Source organism: the organism of the source record quoted next, unplaced genomic scaffold (assembly GCF_019419815.1).
Source record: "Pyrus x bretschneideri cultivar Hongxiangsu unplaced genomic scaffold, Pyrus_bretschneideri_v1 Contig7, whole genome shotgun sequence".
In the NCBI taxonomy this organism is placed as follows: domain Eukaryota; kingdom Viridiplantae; phylum Streptophyta; class Magnoliopsida; order Rosales; family Rosaceae; genus Pyrus; species Pyrus x bretschneideri.
In genome coordinates this window covers 7,599,504-7,623,742 of record NW_025999809.1, presented here as the reverse complement: position 1 = coordinate 7,623,742, position 24,239 = coordinate 7,599,504, and the positions used below count along the sequence as shown (strand labels likewise).

General features: G+C 39.2%; 4 protein-coding genes and 1 pseudogene across 4 annotated transcripts; 4 read left to right on the top strand and 1 right to left on the bottom strand.

The window, feature by feature from the left end:
* The first annotated feature begins 4,854 nt into the window (after window positions 1-4,854).
* Window positions 4,855-5,757, top strand: LOC103960633 (stemmadenine O-acetyltransferase-like). The gene has a single exon (XM_018650734.2). It carries the CDS (start codon window positions 4,855-4,857, stop codon window positions 5,755-5,757), a length of 903 nt encoding a protein of 300 aa, XP_018506250.2.
* A 1,239-nt stretch (window positions 5,758-6,996) lies between these two features.
* On the top strand, window positions 6,997-9,798 carry LOC103960632 (pentatricopeptide repeat-containing protein At1g20230). Its single transcript, XM_018650738.2, is given in 2 exon segments — window positions 6,997-8,713; window positions 8,715-9,798. Coding segments are annotated over 2 exon segments (2,061 nt in total). The 5' UTR covers window positions 6,997-7,492; the 3' UTR covers window positions 9,555-9,798.
* Window positions 9,799-10,954: 1,156 nt separating this feature from the next.
* Window positions 10,955-13,512, top strand: LOC103960621 (pentatricopeptide repeat-containing protein At1g79080, chloroplastic-like). Its single transcript, XM_048573940.1, is given in 4 exon segments — window positions 10,955-11,103; window positions 11,395-11,561; window positions 11,563-12,756; window positions 12,758-13,512. Coding segments are annotated over 3 exon segments (1,704 nt in total). The 5' UTR covers window positions 10,955-11,103; window positions 11,395-11,426; the 3' UTR covers window positions 13,133-13,512.
* An 836-nt stretch (window positions 13,513-14,348) lies between these two features.
* LOC103960620 lies at window positions 14,349-14,952 on the bottom strand. Its single transcript, XM_048573941.1, has 2 exons — window positions 14,805-14,952; window positions 14,349-14,627 (listed from the first exon to the last, which is right to left on the bottom strand). The coding sequence occupies exons 1-2, from the start codon at window positions 14,950-14,952 to the stop codon at window positions 14,455-14,457; spliced, it is 321 nt and encodes a 106-aa protein (XP_048429898.1). The 3' UTR covers window positions 14,349-14,454.
* A 150-nt stretch (window positions 14,953-15,102) lies between these two features.
* LOC103960631 lies at window positions 15,103-17,023 on the top strand (annotated as a pseudogene).
* The last annotated feature ends 7,216 nt before the right edge of the window (window positions 17,024-24,239 follow it).

The following is a 24,239-nucleotide window of genomic DNA, read 5'->3' as shown; positions in this document are numbered from 1 at the left end:
ATGACTAGTTGGCCAGCGCACGAGGTATCAATCTCTTCATCTCGCTAAGTACTACAACTTTCCTTTTTGAATCACCCAATTTCATTAAGTATTGAAGAAGTTATATCCATTTGAATCTTACCCAGTTTTCGGCCAAACCACAGCGAGTTAGACGTCATGTGAGGTACCATTCTCTTCGTCTCATCGAGAGCTATGATTCTCGTTTTTTGAATCACTCGATTTGGTTGAGTATTGACAAAATTATTAACGTTTAAAGTTTGTTCAATTTTCCAGCCGAAATCCGGCCTTCTTTTTCTTAAGGTCTGGAGACCCACCAAACCCAAGCCCTTCGGGCCGTTCCTACCAAGCCCAGAAACCCAAGGAACTTAGGCCTTCAGGCCATCTCAAAGGACCATCGGGCCTTAGGCCTATTTCAGACCCAAGCCCAAACCCCTTTTTATTATTTTGTTTTATTTTAAATTATTTGTTAAAGGCCTTTGGGCCGTGAGCTATTAGGGGCCCTGAGCCCAAGCCCTAAACCCAATTTTCCCTCAGCCCTTTTCTTTTAAAACCTAAGCCTCAGCCTTTGGGCCTCCCACCTAGGCCCGAGTAACCCAAAACCTAATCCTAAACCCATTAAATCCCAACCCACCAAAATAGCTAAACCCTTAACCCATTAACCCATTATCCTAAGCCCAACCTACATAAACCTAAACCTAACCTAAGTCCTAACCCTTTTGGCCCAACCCGGTCCAACCCAAAACCCTTGACCTGGATCCGTTGACTTTGACCGGTCTGACTGTTGACTCGTTCAACGGTCAGCGTTAACTTTGACTTTGACCGATCAACGTTGACTTTGATTGTTGACTTTTCGGGTTTTCGTCCGGGACCCCTCCTACGCTAATTTCGACGTCCTGAACCTATTTTTGAAGTCCGTTTTCTCAAATTCAATCATTTGAGTAGAGTTTGACTAAATGTACCCTTTATGCGCTTAGGGGCAATTAATTGTGGCGTTTCCGTCTTCGCTAGTTGCGTAGCTCTTTGGTAACTAAGTACTGTGAGTGGACCCCCTTCTAAAAATGCATGTTTTGATAATAGAAATACGTACATGAAAAGCATGATTTGATGACTAAGTTTTATGAGATAACATGCTTACTGAGGCTAGATTGAATTATTATTATTTTTTCTACAACTCGTGTTCTTATAGAATATATGATGGATGATGATATATATTTAGAACATGTTTAGAACACCTCTTTATAGTATAGATGATGGATGACTTTATACTATGAAGTTGTTTTTCAATATATGTAAGTTCAATGGTTTTGTACTTACCTAGTGGTCTTTATTCCGCTATGGGACGTAGGGATAGATTTCGTTCCATCCTGGGCGACGATTTGGTGTTAGCATAGGGCCTGGAGTATGTTTCCTCTGGCTATTAGCATAGGGACGAGGAGCCGGCATGGGGCCTAGGGGTTATCGAATATTCACTAATGATTATTATATATACAAGTTATGATTTGAGACATTGCATGGCATGCTAGGTTTCGGAAAACCTATGTTTATCATGATATATACGTGTTTTCATAAAATCTGGGTTTTAGTACGTTGATAACTGTTTTAATATATATATATATATATATATATATGTATGTATCAACTTGGTCCACTCATGTTTGTTTTGCGCCCCCTTCAGGACTTAGAATCGAGGTATACAATCCTAGCGTCAAGGCACTTCCGCATTGGTATCTTCGAGTCCTCTTGGTGTAGGATTCATCCTTTGTTTCAGTCAATTTTATATTATTTCTTTTAGTGTTCTAGTTAGTTGTATGCTTTGAACACATTCCTTAAATGCATATTCATTATTCTTTTATATTTATAAGTCTTATCTACCCCTTGTTTTTAGCATTTGCACTTAATAAATAGCTTTCGTCACCTTCGGGTGTCGACCAAGAAGTGTCTATCCTGGTATTCGAGGAATATTGGGATCGAGGCATGTCAGATTGGTATCACAGCGTGGTTTTGTTCAGAGCATACTTAGGACCTTCTGTTACTGTAGTAGTGTGTCTGTCATAACGTCATTTGGATGTCACAACTTCTGAATTTGGTGTCATTCGGCGCAGTTGTGCAAACCTTTCTCTGTTTGAATTGTCACCTTCTGGTTGAAATACAAGAATTCATGTTTGGATTGTGCCTTAGTAGTGATGAAGTGGATTGTTGGATGACTTTCAACATCGGATCGATACTTTGCAACATGCATTCCCTAGGAATGGCGAGCAGAGTCGGTGTTACTTGGAAGCGACGTGTGTTAGAAATCTCAGTTTGAGGAAGTCTGGTCAAGACCAGCTGTAGATCCAAAATGGCAATGCCACTCTGCAATATGCGTTCCCTGGGAATTGTGGGCGGAGTCAGCTCTACATCGAAATCTTGGGAAACGGAAAAATCTTGACTATATGAATTGGCTAAGACCAACTGGAGTTCTGAAACGGTGATATCACTCTGTAGCATGCAGTTTCCTAGGAATGGTGAGCAGAGTTATATCTATTTGGAAATTGCTCGAAACATTCAAAGTGTGTGTTGGAGAAAGCTAGTAAGCGATAGTTGTTACAAAGCTTAGTGAGTGGTGATTTGGTGGGATCGAATCAATGTTCTTAGACTTGTTCCCGCTAAGGAAATTTGTGTGGATATTTAGAATAAGTTCTCAGCGATTGTTCTATTGATTACCTCCTTGCTTACCTCAACAGGTGAAGTCAAGTCCCCCTAACCTTTGATCGTAAGCTTCACACGAAATTCTTCGAGTGTTGACTTCATTTACATTAATTGCTTTTCTTGGGAAACTCCTTAGTAGCAGACGCTATTCTCACTAATTTCCAAAATGAGTTGCGATTCTTGTTGTTGTTATAGTTGGATTTGGATGATGAAGATCCAATCTTGTTTAGATAAACTAGACTCCTTGAACTTCACTTGGGTCTGGTACTCGGCGATAAACCCTAGCACCTTGTCCACGTACTTTTCGGTGGAGGTGAACTTAGCCTCTTGCATGTAGCCCAACTGACCAATGCTCTTGTCCATTAACTGTTCAGCCTTGTAATTTTCAGTGTAATGACTTGAGATTCCACCATATTCATCATTGTACGAAGATTGAGCTTTACTCTGAACTTTTCTGGACTCATTAAGCTTTGGTTTGCTCAAGGCATCACTTTAAGGTAGCCAATCGTGTCACTGCATGCATATGTAGACTGCTTCGTATCTTTCTTCCTTGTCATTATGTTGATTCAGAGGTTCTATGTTTAATTTTTGAACTTTGATTTAACTCTCACAAAGTATTGTGAATTTCGAAATGCCTTTGGCCTCGTCAATCTTATGCAGTTCTTAACTACTCTTGAGCTTAGATCTATTTCTTTTTTGGCTAAGAAGCCAGTCAATCTTACTGTGATGATTGACCAAATAATCATAAACAGTGACTACTATTTCTGCATCTTCACCTTCCTTCGCTGGTTTGTTTCTTAATATGAACTGGATCATGCCAGAACATTTTACTAAGGGTAAAAAAAAATAAAAAATAAAAAAAAATAAAAATAAAAAGAAAAAAAAACATTTGTTCTCGGCATGATTTCTCACTCATTCAGATGTCTTGTACTTTAGATTTAATGGAATGTTTTGATCCTCAAATTCTTAAGTGTTATTTTAGCCTTCTCGACATGGTTTCTCACTCAATCGGTGAAGAATTCACGATCAATCAATTCGGCGGAAGTATGCGCCTAATTCTTATCATTTTAGACAGAAATGTTGGGAGTATAATCTTTTCACAAGCTTACCTAGACTTACCAGAAAGAGTTCCACATGGGTGTAAGGTTTAAGCTGTATTTTGGTAAGAGACTAGTGAAGATTGTGGTGCAGTTGAGCAGTATATTGCATCACTGAATTGAATGGTCACCACTCATTATCTTGCTACAATTCATAACCATCATATAGTACTCTGGTAGACCTTTTCGACGATGTGATGTGTTCGCCTCAACGCAGCTTTCCACTACCTCATACCAGGATCCTTCGATTCGCGAGCACGTGGGTGTGAGGTTTGTGTGGTCTTTTAGTAAGAGTTGGTTGAAGGTTTTAGTACATAAGGTCAGCGGATTGTATCACTATCTTACTATAATTCATAAGCATCATATCGATCCTTTTCCAACGTTATGTGCCATCTCAATGCATCTTTTCACTGCTTCACTCGAGAACTCTTTTGTTTGTGAGTACGTGGTTGTCGAAACACTTCCAGCAGATCTGTTTGGTGCACTCTGGGATGGCACCACAACGCGGTTAAGGCGAGAATTGGATAACGTTTACACTTCTCTCGAAAGGTGTGTACTCTCTTTTGTTTTTAGGTTGATCACTTGAAAGTCATTCTTTCCATCAACTTTGACCTTGTTTGACTAGAAATCTGTTACTAAACAAAAGTGGAGAGGTGAATTGAGCACTACAACAGCTCCCAAGAGATACTGTTTCTTAAGGAAGATGACTTCTCAGTTCTTTTACTTAAGTTCGCTATTAACATGGTAGCCACTTCTCTTAAATCCCAAGGTACAGTTTTCAAATGGGTTATGTGTTGGCAAACACTGGGTTCTAAGTTAGTTGTATGCTCTAAACACGTTCCTTAAATGCATATTCATTATTCTTTTATATTTATAAGCCTTATCTACCCCTTGTTTTCAGCATTTGCATGCAGTAAATGGCTTTCGTCACCCTCGGGTGTCAGCCAGAACGTGACTATCCTGGTATTCAGGGAATATCGGATCGGGACGTGTCAAAAATCCTTATCTGAGGTGTTGGCCCTTTTCTACCCACTAGTCGGGCGAGTCAAAATCGACAACCATCTGTAGAATGCAACGACGACGGTATAGTGGTATACCCTACCTTGAAGCTCAAGTAACCAACTGCCGACTTTGTGATTTTGTCAAAAATCCAATGCCCGGTGAACTCTATAAACTCGTCCCATTTAAGCTACATGATCATAACAATAGTGAATTTGCCCTAGGCGTCCAGCTCAATATCTTTGAATGTGGAGGCGGCTTTGCCATTGGTCTATGCACTTCCGGCAAGTTGGAAGGTGGGTTATCCATGCTCATGTTCACAAAAACCTGGGCTGCCATTGGCCGGGGAGAAAAAGATGAAGCAAAAATCGAGCGTCCAGAGTTTGTTTCCGCCGCAGTCTTCCCACCTGCCAATGATGTTACTGGCTATGATACGCTCGGCAGTATCACAACAAATACAGTAAAAAAGAGCTTTGTGTTCAATACCCCTACTATAGAGGATCTCAGAGAAAAATATACCGGTTTAGCGGAAGATGATCGTGAAAAACGTCCATCGCGTGTTGAAACTTTTTCCGCTTACATATGGAGGCGATTCACAGAAGCTACCAAGGATGATCATCCTATTGATGAGAATATGTTTCATGGGGCATTCTATACTGTGAACCTACGTCCCAGGACTGATCCACCATTGCCACGCTGTTCATTTAGAAATATTTATCAAATTTTCCTTACAACTCCCTTGATCAGTAGTAGCAGCAGCAGCAGCAGCAGTGGAGTCTATGATCAAGAATCTTGTCATGACATTGTAAAGCAGGTACGAGAAGAACTAAGAAAGATTGAGAAGGACCAGTGTGAAAAGGCTACAACAGGGGAGCACAGGAGTTACCTCAACCGATTTGTTCAAAGGCTTGCCAGACCAGGAAGGATGGTTATGTCTACCTACAGTAGCATGCTGCAGATTTCCTCTCTATGATATTGATTTCGGTTGGGGGAGACCTACATGGGTTGTCGTACCGCCTCCGCCCATGAAGATTGAAGAACCTAACAGTTTTAGCTGACACCAAAGAGGCTGGCGGAATAGAGGCATATGATGATGCCATGACTAAATTCGAAAGTGATGCCTTCATCCAAAGATCGATGGGCATGAATCGGGTTGGTTCTGCAGGATCAAACGAAACAGGCCGCCCGTCCTGCCGGCCACACTCTTATCAAGCTGAAAACTTTAAAACCCGAACCTTCCAAGTGTTATTGAGAAACCATTCCCAACTAAACCAATGAAATTCAGGTCAGGTTCGGTTGTATTCGGTTTACTTCGAAACCTTATGAAAAAATAAAAGGCTTTGCAATCATAAGTTATAGAGGCTTGTAGCTCAAGTATTCAATATAACATTTACACATGCACCAGCCGTATCGTGTTTGACAACAACGATCTGCTGCAGCTCCCATCCTCTTCATGATCCTGGTGGTGTGGGATCATCTCCTTTTTGTTATGTTTGTGCTCTGTTTGTATTCGTTGTATCATTTTAATTAACTTGTAATGGTGAAGTAGAAATCCCTAGTCCTATTCACATCATCTCTGAATCTCGCTATAATTCATCTTTACATTTTCCTACATTTTTAAGTAACTTTAGTTTTCATCTCAAAAACCAAATTTAATTTGTACTAACTCTATGTAAACCCTAGTTTATATAGAGTTATTAATTTGAAGAGGTCTAATAAGTCTATATGGTTCGACATCCTTACTTGTGATATTATACTAAGAATATATTCGCTCTTAGAAAGAACACAACAAAATTTTAGCGCCGTTACCAAGATCAAAAAATAAAAATTCTATCACATTATTCGACAGTAGCTTAATCCCCTTCTTTCTAAGCGTTGTTGAGTCGCCGGCAGAACTTCTCACTCCTCTCTCTCTACCCCTCTCCTCCTTCCATTCTTTGTCTCAAAGAACAAGAAATCAAATGAACATCGAATTGGGCTTGATTAATTTACACTTGCACATACACCTCAAATCTCTAGGTTTTATATCAGGGTAGTAGAAAAAGGTATCATGCTGGAGACATGTTCATTCCGGTGATTTACGAAGTGCCCTCCCCTTGTTTTAGAAAGATAAATCCTGCCTTGCGTAGAATGGAAAGCTCGGGCAATAGAATGCAAAGGTGTGGTTGGTGCAGGACCTTTAGCAAATGACCTAAAAGGTCCTATTTATAAAAATCTGAACCGAGGTCCTACGCACCTTCCTGTGCATAAGCTAGGAAGAAAATGTTAGTTCATCGAATTGTAGAGCACTATTTAAAAATCAATTCAGCTAGACATCAACAAAATGTGAAATCGTTTAATCATTTAATAGTTACCTAATAAATAGACGAATCGTCTTATTTAAATAAACACTGAAATTTTATCAACATTAATTAAACAGTTAAACTATTTTTCTATTGGATTAATTTACAAAGTTGATCAAAAAAAATAAAAAAAATAAAAAAACAGAAATATAATGCAATCGGACGGAATGTCGTTGCATGCCTAAAATAAAGGTAATAAGCACAAGGGGGATGTCGTTTCATGCCTAGACACGGTCATCGTCCGCTTATTACCTGTCCTGGCGCGAAGAAACTGAACTTCTCAACTGCTTTTCAAAAGCACTTGCAAACTTGAAGATTCTCCGTAGAGATTACAAGATGCAAAATTCATTAAAACAATAATATCACATGCTTTCAAAACTACCCACCAACGTCCCGCCTCACCTGAGCCTTAGGTTCTTGAAAATCTATTGTAATTCCGGCGATCTACAACGTGCACGCCACCTGTTCGACCAAATTCCCGAACCAGACCTGCGGGCGTGGACCGTGCTCATATCAGGTTACACGAGACATGGGCTCCTCAAGGAATCTGTAAGTCTTTACGCTTCACTCAGAGCTCGGCGAATAGCACCCGATAGCCTTCTGCTTTTATCAGTTGCTAAGGCATGTGCTGCTCTTGGTGATGTTAGAAATGCGAAAGAGCTTCACGATGAAACAATTCGATTTGGGTTTCATTCGGATGTCGCTTTGGGTAATGCAATGGTCGATATGTTTGGAAAATGTAGATATGTTGATGGGGCGAGACGGGTTTTCAACGGCATGGCGGTGAAAGATGTGGTGTCTTGGACCTCTTTGTGTTCTTGTTATGTTAACTGCGGGCTGCCTGGACAAGGTTTGGCGGCATTTCGAGAGATGGGGTTGAATGGAGTGAGACCCAATGCTGTGACAGTGTCTTCAATCCTACCTGCTTGCTCAGAACTGAAAGATTTGAAATTGGGAAGAGAGATTCATGGGTTTGTTCTCAAACATGGAATGGAAGAGAATGTTTTCGTTAGCAGCGCCCTTGTAAATATCTATGCTAGTTGTCTGAGCATTAAACAAGCTCAGTTGGTATTTGATATGATGTCTAAACGAGATGTCGTATCCTGGAATGTACTTCTAACTGCATATTTCTCAAACAGAGATTGCGAAAAGGGCGTAGCTTTATTTTGTAGAATGAGAAGGGAAGGTGTTAAATTGGATGGTGCTTCATGGAATGCTGTTATTGGTGGGTGCTTGAATAATGGGCAGACAATACAGGCTCTGAAAATGCTCGGACAGATGCAAGAATCAGGAATTAAGCCCAATCAGATAACAATTACTAGTTTGTTACCAGCTTGCAAAGATTTGGAAAGCTTAAGGGCAGGCAAAGAGGTACATAGTTACATCTTTAGGACTTCTTTAATGGAGGACTTGGCTACCACAACAGCTTTGGTTTTCATGTATGCAAAATGTGGTGAGTTGGAACTTTCTCGGAGGGTCTTTGATATGATGCCAAGAAGGGATACAGTTGCTTGGAATACAATGATCATTGCAAACTCAATGCATGGAGATGGAGAAGAAGCCTTGTTGCTGTTCAGAAAAATGTTAGGACTCCAAGGTGAAGCCCAATTCTGTTACTTTCACTGGTGTTTTGTGCGGTTGTAGCCATTCTCGGCTGGTTGATGAAGGTATCGTGGTTTTTGATTCAATGAGGACGGATCACTCAATAGAACCTGATGCAGATCATTACTCATGCATGGTTGATGTGCTTAGCCGTGCTGGCCGTCTAGTTGAGGCATATCAGTTCATACAAAGAATGCCAATGGAACCTACTCCCGGTGCTTGGGGAGCATTGCTTGGTGCATGTAGAGTGCACAAAAATGTGGACTTAGCAAAAATTGCAGCAAACAAGCTGTTCGAAATTGAACCAGATAACCCCGGCAACTATGTACTGTTGTCCAACATTTTAGTCACTGCCAATCGATGGGAAGAAGCTTCGGAAACCAGGAAGTTGATGAGAGACAGAGGAATCACAAAAACACCGGGTTGTTCTTGGGTTCAGGTTAGAAATAGAGTCTACTCTTTTGTTTCCGGTGATAGGAGTAACGAGCGTAGTGAGGAGATATACAAGTTTATGGTTGACATGGGTGAGAAGATGAGATTGGCAGGGTATGTCCCCAACACTGATTTTGTTCTGCAAGATGTGGATCAAGAGGAGAAAGTGGGGATCCTTTGCAACCACAGTGAGAAACTTGCTGTAGCTTTTGGGATACTCAATATGAACGGCGAATCGACGATTCGGGTATTTAAGAATTTGAGGATATGTGGGGACTGCCATAATGCCATCAAGTTCATGGCCAAGATTGTTGGTGTGCAGATTATTGTTAGAGATTCCTTGAGGTTTCACCATTTCAAAAATGGAGATTGTTCTTGTAGAGATTTCTGGTGATTTTCAGTATCCAGGTTATTGAATGTCGAGCTTGTAACTGATGCTGTTAAGAGTATTTACTCATACCCTCGAGGTTATGTGTTTGATTCTATCCAACCAATATCACTTTGTTTCCCCAAAGACAAATATTGGAATATTAAATGTCGTAAATCTATGGGCAATGTCATCCTAAGGGTGCATACGGATGCTCTGAGAATATGTTGATAGGACGAATGAAAAATAAACGAGCTGGATTGGTGTCGAACACAAATAGCTCGGTTCTAACAAGATCTTGTAGCAAATTCGTAGATGAAATTTGTCGATATTTTCGGTGAATAAGATTTTCGGTGGGTAGCGACCGAACAAGCTCGGTAATGTCGTTTATGATCAATTTATTCAAAGATAAACTGGAAGCATAAATTCATTACCAATGAACAATATGGTCTTGACATATCATTTGTACAATTTTGTCGATCTGATAATTAGTTCACTCTTTTACAGTTCACTTGTTAAACACTCGTACAAAACATCCACTCCTTTAGAAAACAAAAGGGATGGATGATTGGAAATCCCACTTAGGGATCACAAAAATAGTCAAGAGTAGGAGTTCCCATCAATCTTCTTCCTCATTTTATCTTCAAATTACAGGTTGATTCGTCAAATTGAAATCCTCGTAGATCTGGCAACCAAGGACGAGTTATCGTAGGCTTTTATGTCCTAAATATTCCCTTTAATAAGGTCGCATTAATCGGTCTTTTCACCGTATCACCTTTACTTAGAAAATAGGAGATAAATTTACCTTCATCACTTCCACTAAGGATATGCTTACTTACAAGGAATAAAAATTAAAATCGTTTTGATTCTTGAGTTCCTACTCATGCAAGGAAATTGGTATCAAATAAAGGCACTCAATTTTTTAATAAAAATCAACAAACTTGGGAGTCAAGAACAGGGACGGATCCATTCATGAATCCGAGTGATCACGAGACCACCCAGAAGTCCGAAGAAGCACCTGTGAGGACCTGCGAGGACCACCCAATGGTTTGGGCAGGTGGTGGGAAAGAGAAAACCACTATGGTTGTGCAGATGATGTGCAACAGAAGTTTTGAACCAAGAAGAAATATCTAATTTCAGACGAAGAGAAACACAGAGCAGACCACCAAAGCTCTGCTGATCTTGGAGCTTGGTTCCAATGAAGAAGAAAGTACTCCCCATTTTTCATTTTCTTTTTTTGTTCTTTAATTGTTGTCCAATTAGGTACGTATATATTTGATATACAATAAATTTACTTAAATTCGTTTAGTTTGTTTAGACCTCTGTCTAAGCTCCGTCGAGAAGCAGTAGACGCTAGGTCCTAATCCGCCACTCGACTAACACCTAGCAAACCTTAATTAGATCTACTTAATTTTAAAATCCTGAATCACTGATAACGAACAAGAGAGAGCGTGCCTGACAAGCTGGTCAAAAAGCGTGTGGATGTGAAGTCACCCCCTTAACTTATTTGGATAACAAAGTGACGGGACGGGAATGGACAGCGGAAGAAACGGAGCAATGTGAAACATAAGCAATTGTAAGTTCTAACTCTACATATATTACCAGTTACCAGATTACAAATGGAAAAGGCTCAAACTTTTAGCAGTGAGATAGTAAATGGACCAACCAATCACTCCTGAAAAAAGCCAGCAGCTGGTTGATTCTTCCCCTTTCTCCATTTCTTATTCATCTCTCGGTTTTTTGATTAATTCGTGTTAAAGCTATCCGTGCTCATCCTGAAAAAACATTCGGTAATCCATTTGTTTATGTTCATCTGATGAGAATTTAACCAACCCAGAATTTTAATTTTTGTTATCTGTTGCAAAAGTTTCAATCTTTGTAGCATATTTAGCTCTGTCAATGGCGGTTCTTGTAAATTCAGTGTCTCCAATTGGACACCCATCGCCAGAAGCCACCAGAAAGACTTGTGGATTCTTCTCCCACATCAGGAATCTCCAACCCCTTTCACTTAGCAAGGGCTTTTCCAGAGTTTTAGGCGACTACCCAGATCACGATTTCTCCGAAAGAGACGGTTTTCACCTTGCCCAACTGGAGGCATGCCAAGAATGACAGAAGAAGTAGGGAGCTCAGACTCATTGATGCCTTTCTGCACTTGGAGTCTATGGTGGGGAAGGGCCAGAAGCCTGATGTGGCTCAGGCAACTCAGCTCTTGTATGACCTCTGCAAGGCGAATAAGATGCGAAAGGCGGTCAGAGTCATCGAAATGATGGTTGTTTCCGGCATTATACCTGATGCAGCTTCTTATACTTTCTTGGTGAATTACTTGTGTAAAAGAGGGAACATTGGGTATGCAATGCAGCTGGTAGAGAAGATGGAGGAGTATGGATATCCGACGAATACTGTGACCTACAATTCGCTCGTTAGAGGGCTTTGCGTGCGCGGAAACTTGAATCAGAGCTTGCAGCTTTTGGATAGACTGATACAGAAGGGGTTGGTTCCGAATGTTTATACGTACTCTTTCTTGCTGGAAGCTGCTTATAAGGAAAGAGGTGTCAATGAAGCCATGAAGCTCCTGCAGGAGATAATTGCTAAAGGTGGAAAGCCTAATTTGGTAAGTTACAATGTCTTGTTAACTGGCTTGTGTAAGGAAGGTAGGACTGATGAGGCGTTGCGGTTCTTTAGGAGTTTGCCTTCAATGGGGTTCGATCCAAATGTTGTGAGCTATAACATCGTGTTGAGGAGCTTGTGTTACGAGGGAAGGTGGGAAGAGGCGAATGTGCTTCTGTCTGAGATGGAAGGCGAGGACCGGGCTCCTTCCATAGTTACGTATAACATCTTAATCGGTTCACTTGCACTTCATGGTAGAACTGAGCATGCTGTTGGAGTTTTGGACGAAATGCTGAGAGGTCGTTTCAAACCTACCGCTGCCAGCTACAATCCGATCATTGCTCGTCTCTGCAAAGAGGGGAATGTAGATGGTGCGGTGAAGTGTCTAGACCAAATGATTCATCGGCGGTGCAATCCTAATGAGGGAACATTCAATGCCATTGCTGTGCTCTGTGAGAGAGGTTTGGTGCCAGAGGCATTCTCTATCATTCAAAGCCTCTGTAATAAACAAAAGTTCTCCAGTTTCGAGTTCTACAACAACGTAATCTCCAGTTTGTGTCGCAAAGGAAACACGTTTCCAGCGTTTCAGATATTGTACGAAATGACCAAGCATGGTTTCACTGCCGGATTCTTATACGTATTCATCTCTGATCAGAGGGTTGTGTTTGGAGGGTATGCTTGATGAGGCGATGGAGATTTTCAAGGTAATGGAAGAAAACAACGTTAGGCCTGATACTGACAATTTCAATGCTCTTATACTCGGTTTTTGCAAATCGCGAAGAACAGACTTGTCCTTCCAGGTTTTTGAGATGATGATCGAGAAGGGGCGTATGCCTAATGAGATGACCTACACTATTCTGGTGGAAGGAATTGCGCACGAAGGAGAACTAGAACTGGCAGCCAGAGTCTTAAAAGAGTTGCACCTGCGACATGTTATGAGTTCGAATACAGTGGAAAGATTGATCATGCAGTATGATTTTGAGGATTTACCGAGTTAGAAACTCGAAGGAAAACGAAAAGGAAACACTGTTAAAGGAGAGGAGCAAGAAGTTTGGGAAACTCAGAGGGCGGTTTGAATCTTTTGTTGTGAATATCCATCGATACAGGATTTGGAAATGGGCGTAGAACGAGTTCAGACAAGAAGTTTTTGCCCTACGCCCTACACTCTGTATCCTCATTTGCTAGAAGCTAATTATTTTATGAAGGGCTGTAACTCCGGTTTCCTTTTGTAAATTGAGTCTAACTGTTCCTCTGAGATCTGTTTCAAACCACATGCATGATTCTGTTTTTTTTTCTGAAAGAGCATTGCTCTGAAGATTGTGTATCGGGTTTTCTCGTGTTGAAACTCAGCGCAGAGGCAAATATATTTATCGTCAAAGAGCTGTAATGCATATAGTTATTTCATGCAAAGAAGTAATTGTTTGGCAGAAACTCTGATATCATGAATGTTTACGCAGTTGTGAACTTCAAAGGCCTAGTACGAGAGACTGGCATTCAAACTGAGGACCTCTTTCACCGGGGTGAAGAAATGCGAATCCATGCACAACGGAACCAATATAAGTTGGACCATAGTTCAAGATCAACTCGGATAAATCAGATACATGACATAACCCAAACATCCCCACTTACCTGATACCTACGACTTGTTAGCAACCAAACTGGGTTTTTGCAAATCTAAAATTTTGAAAAACTCTCGGAGGCTTGAGACGATTATGCATGAATGGTGAAAGAAAAAATCCATTTGCTGCTGTGAAGGTATGATTGGATAAGTTACCGAGCAGATAGCCAAATGGTGATGGCCGGGAATGGTGACAGAGGAAAGCAGTTGCGAGACTAAAATACTAAACGCCTAGGATTTTTTTTTTTTTCAGCTTGACACCGGAAAACATAAACAACTGATAGAGAGAAGAAACCAGGACCAAGGAACCTGCTGATGGTGTCCGGGGACAAGTCCTGGTTTTGCAGGGTGGCCAATGAATCATAGAGACCTTGTTTATGTGTTCTAAAATCTAAATAACTAAATCTAATGGGCACAAAACAATGCATCATATACGATCCCAGGTCGAGCAGAGGATACAAAAGCTCTAAACTTTGACAACTAATACGACCCAGGATCCACATTGCATCATAACAACACAATCATTCAACTTAGAACAAAAAATAACAGAGGAAATCAAGGTCGAAAAACATCAAAGCAAGTAGAAGCCATTGCAATTTAACGAAATCGATACTTAATTATGTAATTAGAAGCAGAGTTCAACCAGTCATAAGAACATTAACATCCACATAGTTATAATCCCGAAACTACTAAAACCGAAATTCAGAGTAATAAACCCTCACGAGCAACCTCCAGTCTACAAAACAACCTCACACGGGTTAGCTCACCGCATGAGAAGGCGGCGATGCGGACGACGGAGCAAAAGGCGGCTACTTGGATCTCTGCCTCATCTTTCGGCGCTTCCTCTTCAGTCTCCTCATGCGCTTCTTCTTCCACTGAAACAACTGATGGCAATAAAACAATACAGTTTAATCACAACCACCGCACGCAATTCATTCAACCATCACCGGCAGATTTGATAGATTTTTCGATTCGAACACGGAAACAAAGAGAACCCATAGAATTCAAGGTTGAAAATAGAAAGATTTAAGAAGAGGGTGTTGATGATTTACCTTGGCCCTCATGATCGATGGGAAATGCTGCTACTGTGATACCAGAACGATGGCCGCGACGTCTGCAGATGAAAACTACAGGGTTTCTGATGAGTCTGAAGACTCTATGAACCCTAATCTCTGTGCTGCTTCTTGTAGATGTGGTCATGGGCCAGGAAGCCCAGAATGGGGAAATACTGTTTAACTTAGGCCCAAAATGGAAAAAGCCGGGTAACCAATAACCCAACTTTTAAATTTAATTTTCTGTTTGGCTGCTGAGAAAACTAATAGGAAAATAAGTGAGAAAATCTATCAATCAACTCATTGGTGAAGCTGAGAAAATGGAAAGCCAGAAAACCGAGCTGGAGTCATCAGAGGAGACGAGTGTGACTGTGAACCAGAACGAGAACGCGAAGAACAGATTACAGTCGACGGAGGCAAAGGCGCTTTCGTCGATGCTCACCACCGTCATCAAAGACTTCGATTACAAAGCTCAGCAGACCTTCGCCAGCCAGGATCACCACTCTCAGTCGCTCCATCGCCTCACCCGCGGTAAATAAAAAATAAAAATAAAAAAAAAGTTGAAAAAATCCCTCCTTTTTCTTCTGAAATATTGAATTTTGTTGGTAATTTTGATATTTACTCTTTGTTTTGGTCTTGTGGGCAGAGCTGGATAAGTTGTTGGACGCTGCGCTGTTTCGTTCATCATGCAACAGGCCGCCAAGATTTCCGCCGTTAGGAAGAGAGTTTCGTCGTTGAATTCGGTTCTCAAGTCCGTACAGCGCCGGCTTGATAACATCGACAGAATGCTGTTTGTCGGTGTTCCAAATCAGCATCAGCAGCAACAGCAACATGGTATTTACAAAAAAGTAACGTTTTGGTTAATGTTGTTATCTGTGGTACCAAAATTTTACGCCCTTCCGAGACATTTTGGTTTCTCTGAAATGAGCATGCTGAGACGATTGAGTGGTAATGGGAGTAGGAGGAGTTACTTGTGTGATCGAGGTAATCGTAATTCCTAAGTATAAATCAATGGATTAGAGATGCTGATTCATTGGTTTTGCGTTCACATTATGATTAGTACACCTTCGAAAGTATGAGGATTTCATGCAGACCTCCAATTTCGAAACATTTCGAAGCAAATTAATGTTGACATATGTCATGGAAGGTGCTTGTCAAGAAGAAGAAATGAGTCATAGGTTGTCCGATCTGTGCTTCTTTCAATTTATTGTTCGTCGACTAATGGTGATTAGATTAATGTGCTATTTTCCGTTAGCTATTTACAAGACATGGGAGCATGTCATGTTAGAAGAAAAAAGTTGATTTCTCGTTTTCTCACTTTGAAGTCTTACGCGTTTGGACGAGCATTTGCATAACTTTTGAAACATGAGTGAAGAAATACCTTCGGATTACAAAATATTAGTTTGTTTTTGAATTTAATGTGCAGATAAAACGGCCGCAGAACATTCAGGACCTGCAGTAGTATAGTTGTTTCTCGAAAGGTACTACACGTTTCTTTACTTTTTATGGAAAGAAAACAGAAATATAACTTCGAATCTTGCACATAAATTTGTAGAACATACCAAGAATCCTCAATATTTTAGTTATACATGGATGCAAGCACATACAGTTAACCTTTTTAGTTATTCTGATTGTATTGCTGTTTTCGTAAAACATCTTAGATGCCTTGATGTAGTTCTCATACTTGAACTTCAAAGTAATAGATGATAATTCAGCAACAGTAAATCTTAATCGTTTACTGGCTTGAAAACGAGAACACACAAGGCAGTTGCAAGATGGAAAAGGAACAAAGCGTTTTTGTAATTTTAGTCAAAGATTAGTTTGCTGTTGTTTTGTACACACATGTTAACCTGTATCTTGGTATATGAAGTGTTTTATGGATTTCATAGTTATCTGCAGAAATATAAAGCATAGTAATGGTACTGCACGGGACAACCTTCGCGTTTTGCCTGCGTCGAATACTTGACTAAGAATTTGGCCATCTTGGGCAGAAACTGGATGAGGTGTTTTAGTAGCCAAGCCACATGGATGCTCTATCCTTCCGAACATACTCATACCTGAGAGAAAAAATTGAATTCGGTATCGCGGTATGAAGGTGATTATTTGGTGATTATTAGTTCGGAGGTCTAGAATCAAAATAAATAGCATGTCACGTCATATCACATCATGTGGTTTAAAAAATATGTGCGTGAATGAAAAGCCTCAAATATTTTTATTCAGAAGTTAATGTTCTTCTGTAAATGTATCACCTAGCAGAATGTATGACACAATCTCGGGTTAACGCAATACGTTCTTCGCCATTTCCGTCGTTGTTATTAGTACTGCCATCTCAGGACGCAGTAATACTTTGCAGTACTCACTCACTGTAAAGTTATTGGCTTTCGAGTCTCGACACAACCGCTGTCTTGCCGGAACCAGCCATTCCATAAACATGTGTCGTCCCTACCTCCTTTGCCATCACATGCTTGTTAACCTCTTCAACGATACTCGCTGTCCTGCCGTGCAGTCTTGTGGTGTCTTTGACGTATACCACCACATCGGATTCCCCACTGCGCTAGTGAACACTCTACCCTCCGCTCCGCATGCAGTCCGTTCAACTTTGCGATTCTCTCTTCGATTTCTCTCAAAGTTTTATACTGTGACCAGTATCATCCTCTATAACTTGGGTCGCCCTTTGCAACCAACCCGGAATTTTGACCACCTTGCAGTCCCCTTCTACCTGCACTCACCAGCTGTTTCAAACTATTCACGGTCCTTCTAAACGTCTCAAGATTTGGTTGCGCTTTCAGAACAATTATAATCCTCCAAAAAGGGTTCAAGTATACAAGGTGATACCAGGGTAATTAACAACTATTGTTAGACAACCAAAGATGCTGGAAACAAGTACAACCGTTTCTGCAAGAAAAGAGCATGCCAAAGTGAGCCAGTATCAGATCAGCATTGTACTTGCAAGTTTTGTGATAATCTTTTTTGTAATGTAATATTTCGACGTATGTGTTGCTATGACGATCGTATTTAAAAATTTCTCCAAAGCTATAGTCGCACCTGCCATTGCTATGGACTTCACATCTAATTTCCAATCTCAGGTCTCCTCCATTTCCTGTAATTTACCGTTCAGAAAGCGCAAGCATCCTTGTGTTTCCTATTAACTCGGGATAATGGAACTAGTACATGACATAGAAAAATAATTCTAGTCGTGTGCCAATTAAGGGTCAGCCCTACACATGCTAAACTCGAGTTAAAATTCTATTGGGCCAAAAACGATAGCAGGAGCCCAAAATTGGTAGGCCCAAGCCTATCTAATTAAAATTCTGTAATCTTCATTTTGGTCTAGTGAAAAGCGAGCAAAAGTTTGGAACTTCCAATTCGAGTTTCAACTCCTACATATGCATTTTTGAAGGCCAACGACTCTATTTTAGTATACAATTTGATTCAAGGACTAAAATTCCGATACTGCTTCATGTAGTTCCAAGACTACATGGATAAAGAGAATAGTATGTCATCAAGTCCAGATTTTAATAACATATCAGACCAAAAACATGTGGATTTTGACTTCCATAACCACCGTCCTGCTGTTTTAATCGATCAACACCCTTTGTGGTTCTAAGTTAACGCGCAATTGAGCACCGTAACCTGGCCTTATGGGAACAAGAAGGAAAAAAATGTAATGTAAATTCTAAACAGAAATATCAGACACAAATTTGTCTTTATAGGAACAAGAAGGGGCCAAAAACATATGTTCAAATACCATTGCATTTGCATGTCTTACCATATATTCCAAAGACAGCAGGCCTTCATACGCGTCTGTCTGACATTATATAGTAGTAAAAACAAACGTCGTATTTTTTTCACCATTCAAAATCTCTTTTACCCTTCAAAGTTCCAACTCTTTCCAGATTATTTTTGCAAAGAAGAATAATAACTGGGTGAAAAAAGTAAAAGCAGAATACGGAAGGGGGAGAAGAGGACAGGAGCTTGCCTTATATGGCAAAGACGGTAGGCCCTCATTCTTTTCCAGTCTGGTTCTTGTAATACTGTAACTGTTTAGAGAGAGAGAGAGAGAGAGAGATATACACACAATCATGCAGTGGTAAAAAAACTCACGTGATAAATCAGAGGAAAATGACAACAAACAGTGAAATTACAGTGGGCTGAGCAGCTGATGATTTACAGTGCGCTCTCTCTCTCTCTCTCTCTCTCTCTCTCTCTCTCTCTCAACAGGTACAGTCTCACCACAACCAGACTGGAAAACAAAAGGGTTTCAAATCAATCTTCTCTCAAGCCACAAGGGGGACCTACCTTTATCTGGAGGCATCTGTGAGGCCTGAGACACCTGAGCTTTAAGCCCCGCCCACTCTCTCTCTCTCTCTCTCTCTGAGTTACTGCTCTTACTCTTCCCCCCAATACAGTCAAAGCAGCTACTGCAGCTTTCCTTACTCTGTTGTCCAGATTACAGAAACAGAAAAATCCAACACAGATAACTAAATGCAATGCATCAACACCATCAAGGCATCAACTCATCACCGATCACTCTCCAGTCTCCCCCATCATGCAACCAATTATACACAATACACAGTTCGGGGGAATGCCCACTGGGATATTAGGGTTCAATCAATGGATGACTACATTTGATTCATGCTTTTTCAATGTCGCTTGTATTAAAATATTAATTTCTTCATTTATATTATTTCGTATCAATTCAATGGTTAAATGATTCCTGATTTGGTTGTTTACAAAGACGGATGAGTAACAGAAAATATAGACAGTTTCAATAATTAAATCGCATTGCATGATGAAAACGAAACGTACAAAGAGAAAAATAGCTAGTATTTCTTCACAATTTGGAGAGTTGCTATTGATGTAACCCTCTACAGTTATCGTCATCATCACGTGCATTCATTGCATGATGAGAGCGCCGAAAGGTAGATGCAACACGTACAAGACATGTAGATACAAAGCGATATCTATCTATGCTCTCGTTCTCCCCAATTTAAACCTAATTTCTAGCTGGGTAGTGAGGTCAATGAGGCGAGCTTCAAGTACAAAACAGTGCACCTCTGATTTGTGGGTACCTTAGGGTGTTTACGTTCTCCACAATTTAAACCTAATTTCTAATTGGGTAGAGAGGTCAGTGAGGTGAGCTTCAAGTACTAAACAGTGCACCCCCTGATTTGTGGGTACCCTAGCCTTGGATGTAGTCCCTGAAGACTTTGGTCAAACATATTTTAATGGAGTTTAGCCTTTTAGGCTTTGGAGTTGCTAAAAAAACATTTAGGGCATGAGTAAATGAATTTTCCCTACATATAATATAATGGGGACCTTTTTTTGGTCTGAAAATAATTGAGGACTGTGCCTAAAACCCTAAAGTTTTGATCCCTCTTCCCCCAAAATATTGCAGTGTAGCACATTCATAGGGGTGGAGGGCATCATGATCAAAAATGGAGCTCATTATTATTTTCTTTCTTTCTGAAAAATTAATGGGACTTCTGCAATTCAGGGCTTCTTCCAAGATATGATATATAAGATATTAAAAAGTTTGCGGTAATCAATGATTAACTTTGATCAGGAAATCTGGAAACGCTGAAACTACTGCCTTCAGGCATCGTGCCAGGAAAGGAACACATAGCTGATAGCTCTTAGTTTTGAAGAAAACTTATGCCGTCAAGATATCCGTTATCTTCAACGATTCACATCATGACACCTGAACAAGTTAAAATACTTGATCTTTAATGATAGTATTGGATATTTATTATCAACAATCAATAACAAATATATACATATAAGTAAATTCAAATAAGCTAATTAATAAACATAAATTGCAAATAAGTATATTGACAGAGTATGAAAAAACAAAACAAATATCAAACGGATCATTAATTAAATAATGATCGATGCTTGCTTAGCGTAATATTCTTGAATCAAATTTTCTTTCCTAGTCTATGCTTGCAGTTTGGTGGACTTCTACTTCACTACGATTCAACTGATCTAAAGACAAGGATCCCAACACCGGAAAACTTGAGTTTTGTTAAATGTCTTTGTGGTTCTCTCAAATAAAAGGATTTGGTAAAATTTGTAGGAAGAATGATTTCTATGTGTTTAATTGATATGCAGATGCATGTATATATAGTAATCATATACATACTCGCAACAAATATGATTTTGGAAGGCAACTGTTCAATGTAAAGGGTGTGTGGCTTCATCATTTACTTAGACTCCAAAGCCTAAACCCAAGGTTCAGCCCAATTTTGCTTTCCATGGTCCATCTTTCAATCACTTTTAAGGTGGATGTGATGTTATAAGGTATGTGAAACTTTCCAACTTGACAAACGTGTGACAAATGAGATGGAAGAAAATTTCCACTCTAGATTCAACAGATGGTTTGATATATCGCAGTTTTGAACTTTACAAATACATGTAAGCTTCTCTTCCCTTTTGTTCCTTTTAGGGCAACATCTGCACTCACCATCTCAAAGTTGCAATGACCCAACTTACTTGACAACAAGGGTGATCTCTGAGTTTCTAGAAATTTTTTATTGTGCTTGGTGATACATCATGTATTTTTATATAAATAATAGAAAGTTTTATATTTTAACATAAATATCTCCCTATTTATATAGTAAAACATAGTACACCACCCTATATTTTAAGCATAACAAAAAATCTCCCCGGAGTTCCACCCTCCTCCCCTCTCTCCCCTATTCACTTTATTAGTACAACTCTCTGACTTCATCAAAGGCTCCTTATTGAACCCAATTTTTTATTTTTTATACTAGAGAAAGAAAAAAAAAAGCAACAATAAAAGTTAGTAGGGGTGCTTTTTGTTTTGGAGAAAATAAAATATAAACTAACTCTTTGAGGCACACCTTTTGTTGGACATGTGTAAGGTTCCTGCCCCCTTCGGAGTGTGATCAGACTCACAATTACAAATCATTACTACAAATCCTGTTTCAAGAATTAGAACACAAAAAAAGTTTAATGCATAATTATAATACAAACAATATTTTTATATATTTCTTTTGTTCTTTTGAATGCCGCCATCTTTATGTAGTTAGAGTGCATGTGACATTTTTTTCTATCAGACAAGCATGACAGAATGATAATGTTTACTTTCGTTAACAAATTACATAACTAGAATGATAATATTGATAAGTTGGCTGGATATCGAGCATAAAAAACAAAGATCATAAACCAAAGGACTTGTTTGTAAATAAAATATATGAATGGCAGTTGGAATAGATTCTTTCTTTCTTTTTTCTTCTTTGGTTTGTCTCTCAAACCAATTAGCCAATAGCCGACCTATTTCAATCGAGAGTTTCAAGAAGTCAAAACCTCGTGAAGCAAACTGGTTGGTAGCTATGGAACAAGATAACAACTTTGAATCAAACAAATTGGCTTTTTATTAGGACTATGTTACATGATATAACAATTGTTAAGCGGTTTCTTAGATAAAAAGTTGAACCATTTTTTGTTACGCATTTTTACGGTTTAATTACTAGTGAGAAAGTGATATCGTCGTTGAAAAAGAAATGACCTACATGTGAAATGACAATAATATACATCTCAGAGTTTTTCTATTTATACTTTGGTGTATGTCATAGTAGAAAAACTCAAGAAATCATACAATGGACGCAACTAATCATATGAAAACAAATCATACAATAGACGCAACTAATCATATGATAACAAACCAACCATCCATCCATTTCAAGTGTGCAGTGGAGGAGATAACTAGATACGATGATGTGACCTCAAGTAGTTCACATGCCCCCACAGTGTACCAAACCAAACTGAGTGATGAACAGAAAATATATGGTTGTCAATCTTAATGTCGTGTTAAGACCAACGCTAAGGACAGGAATATTTCCAAGTCAGCCACCACCAAATTTTGGCCCTCCCTCCCGTCTGGGTCACATCATCCCCAAACCCTACCCTACACTTTCCCCACCTTACCCTACACATTTGTACACAAACTTCCCTTCTCTCGTCCTCTCTTTCTAATCAACATAACTTGTATGAAACAAGTTTAGTGTTATTTGTACAATATTGTATACTTTGTGTAAATTTTTCTATACATGACAATACATTAGTCGATGAAAACATTATAGTAACAATAAAGCCGTTGCATATAAATTGCTGTCAATTCTAAAAGAGTATCAGTATTCAGCTCAGCTGCATATGAAACAGAAGAGGATGTATTGGATTGGGAGATGGGGAATCTATTCAGAGGTATGACTATCCATTAGCACGTTCTTTCCTTGATTCTCCAGTTCCAGCCTTTTTTCCTTCATCTGCCACTGCAGCCTTATTATTCATTTTCTTATCCCACCCAACTTTTAACTTTCGGGTATTTGTCAATTTTAAGAATTTAAATAAAATTTTGGATATATTTTAATATTTCACTGAAAGGGTGAATGATTAGTCTGTCGGGTTGTAGCCAGAAAGTTAATTTATTTGGTAAACATGCACTTTCAAGTTGTTCATAAAATTAAATCACCAAAACGTTAACCTATTCTATCCTGTCCGAATTAAATGGGCATGAGTGAAAGACTTGTTGCTCAATTCAAATTTTCCTACATATGGATGGGCCATCGGTTCAAACCCTAGAAAGTTATGGATATATATCGTTAACTTGGTTTTTTTTTTTTAATACATCGATATTTTTACATTAAGATGAGAGAGAGTTTGGCTAAACCACACGATGGGAAATCTAATTTGGTATCGAATTCGCCATTCATGAGTTTCGAACTTAAAACCTCTCACTTTAAAGTGAAGAGGAATATCATCAAACTGTAGTACTAAGTGGCACCTGGTTATTAAATCATTAAAATGAAACACAATCTCCCATTCTCTTGTCTTTTTATCAATGGAAATGAAAGATTTGAAAGTACATTTTCTCAGCATTGAGAAAAAAATATGAGTGTGTTTGGAAGTTCTTGTAAAATAATTAAAAACGCTTTTAATGAATGTGCTTTTGAGTTTCAAAAGCAATTGAAGTGCATTTTGGAAGAAACATCAATTATGTACTTCTTGCAAAAAACACTTCAAGTGCTTTAAAAAGTATTTCTTGCCAAAAACAAAACAAAAAAAAAAAAAAAAAAAAAAAAAACGCTTTAAGTACTTTGAAAAAGTTACTGCTACGATCTTATTTGGTTAGTTAAGATTTGAGGATGCAAAAAATCATCGCTTTCTATGTTAATCTTGTATATGCTTAAAATGTGCATTCTTAACATCTTTCTAATTATTTATTGAATATAAGTTAACTACAAACTTAAATTTCGTAACCTTATTTTCTCTATATATAATGATATTTTGCTCTAAGGTGGGTTCGTCAACCAGCTAACCAACAAACCATAATAATTAAGCATCGAACACAGCATCAATAATAGTTAAATCTAAAATTTTCTACTTACAAGTAAAAAAAAATGCTAAAAATCT

Excerpts from the sequence above, each read along its gene's own strand:
- LOC103960633 (XM_018650734.2), top strand. The coding sequence starts at position 4,855 with ATGCAACGACGACGGTATAGTGGTATACCCTACCTTGAAGCTCAAGTA.
- LOC103960620 (XM_048573941.1), bottom strand. The coding sequence starts at position 14,952 with ATGACCACATCTACAAGAAGCAGCACAGAGATTAGGGTTCATAGAGTC. Across the intron at positions 14,628-14,804 it reads CATCGATCATGAGGGCCAAG|TGGAAGAAGAAGCGCATGAG; the intron begins GTAAATCATCAA and ends CAGTTGTTTCAG.